Here is an 11,402-nt window from a genome sequence, read left to right as displayed (position 1 = left end):
CAAGGCTAAAAACAGAAAACAAACTATTAAATGGCATACAGTTGCACTAAACTTGCACCACATAACTCAGTAACGAGTGTAAAGCGAACGGTTTCACTGCTAGCCATTGGCTGATTAAATAAATGTAATAAACTTCAATGAGCACAAAAAGAAAAATATCACGCATTAAACGCTGCTGACATGCAGACGGCTTTGTTTATGAGCAGAACATCCTTCAGGCTAAACTGACAGGAGCTCTCAACACAATGCTATTTGAGGCAATGAACTTTCAACACCTCCAATAAGCCAGTGAGCTGGCAGCACTCAAGCACGGAATTGTGGGTCATCCCGAGAGCAGAGCCTCTTTTCAAAGGCTCCCAGACAAATGGTTTATGCATATGCATGTGCGTCTTCATGGTGGCGGTACAGCTGGAGTTATTCTCTCTGTCCTGTTGTAACTGAACAATTCCCCTTTGGCTGTGTTTACCAAGAACAAATGGAGTTTTGATATTCACACACACGCCAGCATCGATCAGATCACCAATCAGAGCTCCATGTACCTCATCTTCTTTTAAGAAATGAGATCATGTGTGAGGCTGCAATTAAATTGAACCCTTTTCCTGCTAAATGAAACTGTGGACCCCCCTTTCCAAGAAGCCTGAAAGGACGCAGAAGTCATCCAAAACACAAAACTTGTTTTATTCCTGTATGACTCAGCACAAAAGAGGATGTTAGGCAAAATGTTAGCATCAGTCACCATTCACTTGTAGTGTAAAGAAAAAAGTCGTAATTAAAATAAATTGTGATAGAATACCTAACATCCTCTTTTGTGCTATATGGAAGAAAATAAGTCATACTGGATTTGGAAAAACATGAGGGTGAGTAAATAATAAAAATTTTCAGTTTTGGGTGAACTTTCCCATTCAATTGAATTGACATTGAGCATGGAGGTCTCAGATATGCTGTGCTGTCAATCAGAACTACAAAACTCACTAGGTTGTGGATGAAAACTGCTGTGTTACAGATCAAAAGCAGCAAGGCATCTGCTATAGGTCGTTTATCCTGCGCTGGTGCCTCCCATGCCAGCTTAAAAGCAAAACCGATGGACTCAAATGAGTGAAACAAAATAGGAAAATTCCATTGATACGTTTCTACTGTCAACAATGTTGTTTTAACTTGTAGCAACTTGTGCAAGGACAACTAATCTTTTCTCAAAGTCAAGGTGAAATGGCATCTGCAACACATTGTCCATCTATAGACCAGTTCACACTGCCCCAACAAACACCAACAGATGCCGACTCTTCAAACATTCTGAAGTTGGATGTTGTATTTAGAATGTTGGGAAACATATTTGTCATATTCACACTAATCCAACAAAACCAATCGTATTTGCGTGTTGAACAAGGATGAGTTTCCCGGACTTTCAGTTTCATCATACCACGGTGGTGGAATGACCTTCCCAACTCAATCCGGGAAGCTAACTCACTCTCTATCTTAACTCAAAAAACAGCTAAAAACACATCTTTCCCAAAAGCACTTAACCGGTCACTAAAAAAAATCTGTTTTGTATACTATTATGATGATAGTGAAACTTTGTAATGTGGCACTTTTTGTACCACTGTCTCCCTAAGATGATTCGCTGATGTTCCTCCTCTTTTGTAAGTCACTTTGGATAAAAGTGTCTGCCAAATGAATAAATGTAAATGTAAATGAGTTTGTGGATGAAGCCGAACATGCATAATTGAATATATAAATACTGTATATATGCTTCATTGATTAAATATGATAAGCATGTATTCAATGTGTCATTAAGGTATAACTTCAATCAGTGAGTTCAGTCGAAGGACAGAAATCCAGCGGCAAAAATATTTTAAACATGAGATTATATGTCCATAAAATGTGGGAGAATTGAGATTAAGTGAGTTCAGTGTTTGTATTGTTTGTGTGATTTGATGCCGTTTTATACAGAATGAAACGGAATGCTTCAAGTTTGCAACAAAAATGCTTTGCAAATGCAGTTGCGTCTGCGCGTGTTCACTTTCGATGAGTTGAAGTCAGATTACACCGGACTGCTCAAAGGTTCCAAGACCTGACAAACGCTGATAGAACATGAGTGAAAACCAACCTAGTCTCATTGAATGAACGTTACTATGACTACATTCTTGAGGTTTATTTGCCTCGTTCTATGTTTTACTGCAGTTTCCTGGTGAAATTAATACTAGAGGCACTACAACAACTGCGTTTTATTCACTTTCATACAAATCACAAGTACAACGGCTGATTATGACTTTATTAACACTTATTTTTTGCTCTATTACACACACACTGCCATGTTATAATATCGAAACACTTTTACTCTAATGCAACATTTGATAAAACGATACATTTTTATGCTTGACCCAACAACATTTGCATAATGATTCTATGAGATAAGCTTCTGAGGTAGCTCTCCTGATAGTGTTGGACTTTGGACTCGAACCCAGTCAAAAACTCAAACAGACATTTGAAATGAATGTCAGAAGCAACACAAAATGACATGGTTGTTTCAGAAAATGTGCTTTCCATGTCACAGTTCCTTTTAAATCACTATTGGTTAGGTTTAGGCTAAAGTTTTATGTTAGGGAGGTATATTTAATCAAAACCTTTGATTACGATGTCATTTCACTCCCTTTTGGCGCCACCCGCTGGACATATCATTGGAAAACTGCAGCCAAACGTTTAAAACACAATGTAATTTGGGTTTTCAAAAATGTGGCCATGGCCATGTAATTTTGTAATTCATGTGATCAGGCTGGTGAAAACAGATGCCAACAAACGCCAACAAACACCAACAGAGTGAACACACTGATCCGACAGTGGTGTTCATTGGGGCAGTGTGAACTGGCAATATTCAATGTGAAGAAAACAAACAGTGGATGGGACTTGATTTTATCTATTGGGAATAGACTGGACCGTAAAAAGTGGACGTTTTCTTCTCCACACTCTGTAATACACTAGGTCTCTTTCTCCAGGATTCTCAACAGTGTAGAAGCTATTGCCGTCTCTTTTCATTTGGCATGGTAGCTTTCTCTGAGGAGGCAGAACGTCCTCCAGGGAGTGTCTAGAGAGCCCAGCTCCCCTCATGCCAAGCACACACCAGGAGTGTTGACTAAATCCCTGTGGACTGGCGTCAGCTCGGCTAAAGCTTCAGCCCTGACTGAAAATGCACCCAGGGATCCCCTGCTTGCTTAGGGTTTCACATGTCCGGTTTTTCCGAAGTCTCATTTAGACAGAACTGACTCCAAAATGCCTGCATGGATCTCTCCGCTGTCTCCACGCTGACCCAAAGCCGGGTAGAATTTGGAAGAGTGGAAAATTTCAAAGCACCATCAGAGGAGACACTAGGCTGGGAACCCGCGTAATGCCGATGGGGTTTAGCGCTGGAGACTCAGACTCTGTTGCTGAAAAGCTACAAGCTTTGAGATGTTTTGACAAGGCCTCAGTGTAAAACGCTGCTGAAGTTGTAAAGAACAGCATAAACACCATAAAACAGATCCTCCTGTGGTGAGGAAAATTGTCATCATTATTCACTTGAACATTGTACACTTTGACCACAAAGACATGTAGGCATTATTACAATTCTTAGGGAATTTATAAGCAGTGGAGCAAGGTTTCATTTGAACATTGTAAAACTGTCAACCATGGTAAACCATCTTCTCGGATAGGAGTAGCTCCAGCTAATTTCCAGTTTTATTTACGCTAAAAAGGTCTAGCTGTTTATGTTCCCATGTGTACAATGTATGAGTGAATGAGACAGTAGTGTTGTACTTTATACCATTGCTAGAACATGTTAGAGTCTGGATGTTATGTGTTAATAACTACTGATTATATTTGCTTGTAACATAAATATGTTGTGATATACTGAGTGTAAAGTGGTTCGCTTTATGCCAAATTCAGTCTGATTTATATTTACATTCTTTGATACAATGCAGATATGAGAGTGACTTAGTTAGCCTATTGATTTTATTTCTGTTCTGTTTATTCATTTCAGAGGTCTTGCAATTGCCCAATACCCTTATTAACAATCTACATGACTCCAAGTCTACAATATGGGGAACGAGTATACATTTCTTTTTTTTTATAAAAAGGATGTACATGAAAATATTTAGGAATGCTTCCCAAGCTATGGCATAATATTTACAGTCACTGTTATATATTTCTGTAATATTTGGCAGCAAAGTACACATCTTGCCTCTAATATCTATAGCCAGTTTTTTTTATACACTTCATCTTGTCAACAAGTGTATTACATTTTCAATTAATCTGACATATAAGAACGTACACGATAACACACAGCCATGCTACTAAATATATGTGGGGCACACATGTTATTCTCATTGAGGTCATACTTGGGTAATAAACAGACTGAAGTTTCACAAGTGCACCAAATAAACTGGCTGACCTCCCCATGCCAAAATCCATGAGAAAACATTCCAGAAATACTACCCAGGAGACAGTGCTGAGTATGTAGTCTCATTTATTAGACTTGCTTTATGCTGTGAACAAAGATGTGAAGAGTCTGTTGCTCTGAGCCCAAACCCAACAGTGAGACACCTGGGCTTGAAAATGAATGACTGCTGCGATTGAAAATGAACAGAAATCCAAAGATGCTTTCAAGCTGTCCTTGTACAGAGGCAAAGAGGCTTTGATGTCTAAAAACAACAAATAGTATGTGACACAAAAAAGCCTTTCTAATACATCACAATGCATGCATGCCATTACTTGGTAGCAAAATGTGTTAAATCTTTTTGTGCTCAAATTTATTGGAGTTCTAGATCAGTAGTTAAAAAATGAATTGCCCTAACCTATCTGCCTCATTTACCTTTAATTGACCTTAAAACACAATACATTAACATTCAAGCATTAGTTTAAAGAGTCTCTGGGTCATTGCACACTCTTTAAGGCCTCATCTGATGCATCAGGATGAATTTTGCCTGTTAATGGAGCTTCTCAATCACAAAAGCCACAATTATGGCAGCTAGAGCCAGTCCTAATGAGAGCAGTTTGAGTCCTTCACCCTCACATCTCCATGACCATCCCATGAGTGAAGAATCCACAGAGGCATGGATGCCATTCTGATGGGAACTCTTCAAATCCTGTAAAAGAAAAAACAATTACACTTAAATACCAGATAGATGGATGCCTAGGCTAAAGAATTGGACAAGATGGTTGACTATGGTTTAATGTATGGGGCGGCTGTGGCTCAGTTGGTAGAGCGGGTCGGCCACAAATTGCAAGGTTGGTGGTTCGAATCCCGGCCCACAGGTCTCCACATGCCGAAGTGTCCTTGGGCAAGACACTGAATCCCAAGTTGCTCCCAATGGCAGGCTAGCACCTTACATAGCAGCTCTGCTGCCATTGGTGTGTGAATGGGTGAATGAGACGCAGTGTATAGCGCTTTGAATACCGTTAAGGCTTAAAAAGGCGCTATATAAGTGCAGACCGTTTACCTATATTTATTCTTATTTTTGATAATTTAGTGACAGTGTTTGAATGTTCTTCAACTGTTAGACAGTTTGCACAATAAAACCCTCTAGGAAAATTTGCGTCTTTAAATGTATCCCCTTTAAAGCACTACCGCTACAGCCTTACACATGTAGACGGATGTTTTGGCCACTGTTTTACGTCTCAGGACATTTTTGTGAGTTTCCTCGCCACAAGATTTGCGTTTTTAAGATGATGTGTCAAGTCATAAAAAGTATAACTTCTGAAAACGTGTCTCGGGAACCCTGCAATCTGTTCCATCCAAGGTCTAAAATATGGTTCCATTACATTACACTCGGTCTCGTTTTGAACGCAAGAGTGCCTCTTATGCAAACTAAGAAATGAGTCAGTGAACCTGAAACCAGCCTAAAAATACAGGGCTTCCTCAAGACCAATTAGTTGAGTAGTTGTTCAGACAGCGATTTTGAAAATACACGTCATATTTTTTCCACATCTAAACTATCAGTAGTAAAAAAGTGACAGGAATGGAATATCTTTGGAAAACGTTGGCTAATGGATCAACCCCAGCTGGCATTGCAAAAGCAACCATTCTGTTAGCAGCCCAGATCCCTTAGGCTACTTGCTGATTTTTGCGTGTGGACATTCTTAAAGCATGTTACAGCTTGTCTCTAGGACTATGCTCATGCAAACACAAGGACACAATAGCTTTATTCTTTTCTTTCATATGTCTTTATTCCACTACTGAAAGCAAAGAAAGCACCTGTGCTCAGCCAGAATCACAGGTAGAACATCTGCAATAAAGCCCCATACATCAAATGTGTTGTAAGATTCAAATATCAAACTCATATTTATCATCATCACCTGCATTGATCTCTTTCATAATTCAAAAATAAAAAATTACATTTTGACCACCAGGGTCTCATATGAATCAATGAATTGAAGATGCCCAAAGGAAGAGTAACTGATTATGCACTGGTTGTATGCATTAAAAGGTGTTAAATTGACACAATCACCAGACCATGAGAACTCCAAATCATCCATCTTAAAAACCAATGGTGCATAGACTGATACTGGCTGACAGATATGTTGTTTTGATATGAGCCAGTGTGCGACGTAGAGTCCAGATTTCATCAATCAACATCAAACTGACAGGGCAATGATAGAGGGCAGTTATGCTCTAAAATGGCCAGAGATTTAAGACTGACTAGCACATCAAAGACTCAAAGGGTAAAATGGTTGTAATAGGAAGTCTTGTCTTCTCTAATATGTTGGAACATTAAAGGTTCATCTATAATAGACATTGTAATAGAGAAATGTCTCCCATCAGGCCAGGCCTGGCAGCTGACCCAATAATATGTTAATTTCTGGAGAGGGGGTGATATATATCCCTGCTATTAAATATAGAGCTTCAATCTGAATGGCCATTTCATGATTTCAATATTTCAGAGTGCTATGGTGGAAATAGCCATCTGGTTGTAATGCAGATATGCATGAAGGGATTGCTCTTTGATACCACTTGATCTATATTTGCACATTCCACCTCCTTTCTGTGGTTTAGGAAGTGCAGAAACTGGTGGCCATCGTTTGGCCATACGGGAAATGATAAAAAACCCAAAATGATGATCCTGGGCCACTATCTTTAGCGTCCTTGGGTCATTAAATGTCATTACCAGGTGGGAGAATATGTTAAACCTCTATACATGTAAATGGTCCCCTAAAATAACCTGGAGGAAGAATATCTGTGAGGTCAGGTTGGTATACTGCAGCTAGCCCATCCTCCATAATCAAATTTCATTTCACTGGGATATTCAAGACGTGTTCATCTCAATGTTTCCCTCTCCTCTCAACCACATGTGCTTCATGGCTAATTTATTTTATTCCCTCTCCATCCAGAGGACCATCTGAGACCTTTGGAATTTTTATGGATTGGAGGTTCCTTATTTCTATATGGGTGAGTATGCCCCACTCCCCTTCTCATCAGCTGGTGGAAACCTACTGGGTCAGACCACTTGACTTGATCAGTCATATAAAAAAAGATCCAACACTAGAGCATTGCAGGGTGTGGAATGTAGGGTAGGAAATCAGGGGTCCAGGTTTTGGGTCTCAGCATAAAGCCTGATCTACTTTACAGCTTATTTCAGCTAACAATTTCCCTCTTAGATAATATGTCAGACATTTAATGGAACCAACCACAGTTCATTTTGTCTTTGAGAATATACTGTACCTAGTTTACTTGCTACTAAGCACCTTAACCAAAACGAAGATATGAACATGGCAAACGGTAACAAATCCAGTGATTAGGTCCTCCACAAAAGCACTCATTGTGTAATTTCTGTATCTTGAAAAAAATTACTTTCGAAGTGGAGTGGTGTACCCCGAATCCCAAAGGTTGTGTAAAGGTAGCCAATCAGATTGGAACTGGTGATTAGGGTAGGTAAGGTAAAGCTTTGGACTGTTGCCGATCTGAAGCTGAAACAAGCTGCCACATCTCTCCACCAGTAATAATACTCGAAAATTAGAAGACAATGTACTGCAGTCCCAGGAGACTTCATGTCTCACAAGTCAATTTAGAGAAAGATATGGCCTTCAGTGAGCACATGGGTCATTTGAATGTTAAACATAAGCGTGGGTGGTAAGCTTGTGATACTCTTTATTCATGGAGGAGTGGCAGGTATCATGGCCCTTTTAGCAACATCTGTATCAGTGTGAATCAGGTCACAGGTGTGATTTCCAGATGGTGTCTTCCTCAGCTGTGTGTGTGTGTGTGTGAATGGAAAATGTTGTCATTGTGCTTTACAGTACAAGAATAGGATCGTGTTGCTTAACCTCCACCCACAGACGCCCTACATGACTCACTGTGCCCCATTCAAGCACCACCTCACCTCTGGGATTGTATCCCACAATTCCTGGTCCTAGGGCTATCTTGGGAGCAGTCGGAGTCATTCACTGCATTCTCCCCTGAATCCCACATGCCTTTAACATCCTCAGCTCTATTTGTTGCTACAGTAGAAGAGATAATCTGTCATGCTAACATGATATAGCAGATTTAAGCTTTTTGAAATAACACAATCCATGCTGAGAGATTCTGAAAGCAGCCAGTCTTTGCTACTGAATTCATACAAAAGCACATCCAGGGCTGTACAATTTCTGAGTTGAGCTAACAACGAAAGGTATTTCTACTAAACTGGAAATATCCCATTCAAAGATTAAACATTTTACAAGTAAATTGTTTTTGCTATGGCTTCACTATAGAAAGCAATGAATGAGAAAGTGGAAATTCAATTCTTGGTGGTATACATTGAGCCTGCATTCCAACTTCAACGGTCCTAGTACAGAGCTGTGGGGGTCTTCAGTGATGAATAATATAATCCGAAGTCCGCTCTGCTCTAAAGAATGTCTGAAGTAGACATGAGGTTAGACTTAAGTAATGTAAAACACCAGAGTCGCTGACTGCACTACGGGAGAGTGCAGAGGAACTGCTAGGAGAGAATTAAAACTTTCAGCTGTGCGGAGAATGTCTTTCTACTGCTCAACTTCCTTGAGCGGATATTCAATACAATTACTTGCCACCCGTCACATCTCAGGCATGGCATCGGAAGCCCGTGATGAATGCGGGTGGAGTCTTACTGGATAAAATCTCCTTAGCAATGGAAATGGGAGCTCCAGTTATCTGCTGATGCTCCATTGCTTATATCATATATCTAGCAATGCAGAGAACCCCTTCTCCAAATCCTACATCTTTTCCTCTTTTCATCAAATAATCTGCTCTAGGATGAGAGAGGTTAATCAGGGGAGGGTATTTTAGAATCCTATTCCCAGTAAAACCTCAGTGGAGCAGGCGCTAAAACATTTCTGAAATGTCCTGAAATCATTTCTGGATGTTAACATTTTGAAAAGATGGATTCATGGATCCATTTCTACTGCATATTAGGATGTGTAAAAAATCCCTTAACTTTTAAATACTATTTTTGCATGTGCACTGAATACCAGACTGTTGTGTTTTCTAATCTCTGTGAACTTTAAGAGACAAATCAGCAACATAGACAGCCCTGCTAAGAAAAGGTCCCATTCTCCACTGACGGGCCGGTGCCACATTTGGAACCGTTCCGTCCTTTTAAATGGCAGGAAAGGTGATTCTAAAGTCTGCTGGTTTTAAAAAAGTAACTTAAGAGGCAAGAGGTGGGATAATGTCTGCAATCTCCGTACAATGTAAAACTGGCAAGACTGGTGCAAAACAAAACTAGATTGCTCCCATTATATTCAAAGGTAATTCAATGTGCATTTATACACTCACTGAGCACATTACTAGGAACATTATGGTCCCAATAACATGCCTGATATGCTCTTCTGCTGTTGTAACCCATCCTCCTCAAGGTTTGACGTGTTGTGCATTCTGAGATGCTGTTCTGCTCACAATTGTACATAGGGGTTTATCTGAGTTATTTCAGCCTTTCTGTCAGCTCGAACCAGTCTGACCATTCTCCACTGACCTTTCCCATCAACAAGGCATTTCCGTTCATTCCGCTCACTGGATGTTTTTTGTTTTTAGCACCATTCGGAGTAAACTCTAGAGACGGTTGTGCATGAAAATCACAGGAGATCAGCAGTTACAGAAATACTCAAACCAGCCCGTCTGGCACCAACGATCATGCCACGGTTGAAATCAGTAAGATCAAATTTTGTTTTCTCATTCTGATGGTTGATGTGAACTTTAACTGAAGGTCCTGACCTGTATCAGCATGATTTTATGCACTTTTGCCACACAATTGGCTGATTAGATAATAGCAAGAAAAAGAATGTGTAATGTGAATGTCTAATAAAGTGCTCAGTGAGTGTCTATTTAAATAACTTGTGCTCCATCAAAAGCCTTTTGTGATGACAAGTGAAATGAAATCACTGAGTGTGTTATGTTCTCAAAACTCATATGACTCGTAAACAAAGACTGTGATGCGCTGTATTATTTTTTTATTGGCAGGCTATTTTGTGGCATAGTTTTTTATTTCATCATTCAGCTCTAAAGCCAGAGGAAACACAGGCTGGTTCTGAGAGAGGATTGCAGATCCCTGGCCAAACACCAGCCTAGCATTGGCCATCACAATTTAGGTGGCAAAGAGTAGGAGATAGTTTAAAAGAATATTTCTTTCTTCTCTATTTCTTGCTTTTTCTCTCCCATTACTCTCACCATCTGCCACTACCTTTCTTATTTTCCCTCCAGCTCTTTCTCCTCTTTTGATGAATGTCAGTTAGAGTGACCACTAGTGCGTGCTGTGTCCAGACACCTCATTGATCCATGTCTGCATCATTCTCACACACACACACACACACACACACACACACACAAATCAGTGGTCGTCAATAGACTGTGATAGGCTGCTCAGAGGAGGTGAGAGGCTCAAGGACGTGGCCGCTGGGCCTCCAGACGCCAGCCAGGCCTGAATGATCTCCCACCCGGCTGAGGTGATAATCCACACACACACACACACACACACTGGAGCTCTGCCTATGATCTGTCTCACTCAGACACTTCACCATGGGTGATTTAGACCCCAATAAATACTGTCCACATCCAAACAGTGGATTGTCTTAAAATGGAAAATTATTTTCATTCTGATTTTCATGGGAAAGAAGGAACAGGACACCTTTTTTTAATGTCAAAATAAAAATTATTCCAGTGTTTGACACCCACCACATTATTTGAAGCTTTTTGGCCTGTTTGCCACTTTTATTGATAGGTACAGTACAAAGAGAGAACAGGAAATAATGGGGAGATAAGAGTAGAAAAGGATTAAGAAATTAAGCAAACTGGACACAAACTTGTCAACATGAATGTCAGCTCAGTGTTTAATTTGAAGCTTTTAATAAAAAACAACAACAACAACAACATAAACTAAACAAAACCCCAAAAACAAAACACAAAACAAAGAACAAAAACAAATAAA

The 11,402-nt window shown here is 39.9% G+C and overlaps 1 protein-coding gene across 1 annotated transcript in view; it reads right to left on the bottom strand.

Annotated features, from left to right (window-relative positions):
- Nucleotides 1–4,119: 4,119 nt before the first annotated feature.
- LOC127655601 (threonylcarbamoyladenosine tRNA methylthiotransferase-like) overlaps nt 4,120–11,402 on the bottom strand; it is a 483,546-nt gene continuing 476,263 nt past the window's right edge. The window contains exon 15 of the mRNA XM_052143491.1: nt 4,120–5,114. Within this exon, the coding sequence (XP_051999451.1) occupies nt 4,956–5,114 (159 nt within the window). The 3' untranslated portion in view covers nt 4,120–4,955. The remainder of the gene's footprint in view (nt 5,115–11,402) is intronic.

The sequence above is a fragment of the Xyrauchen texanus genome, chromosome 15 (genome assembly GCF_025860055.1).
Source record: "Xyrauchen texanus isolate HMW12.3.18 chromosome 15, RBS_HiC_50CHRs, whole genome shotgun sequence".
Lineage (NCBI taxonomy): Eukaryota > Metazoa > Chordata > Actinopteri > Cypriniformes > Catostomidae > Xyrauchen > Xyrauchen texanus.
Note: the sequence above shows the minus strand (reverse complement) of the source record. Positions and strands in the feature narration are given on the sequence as shown.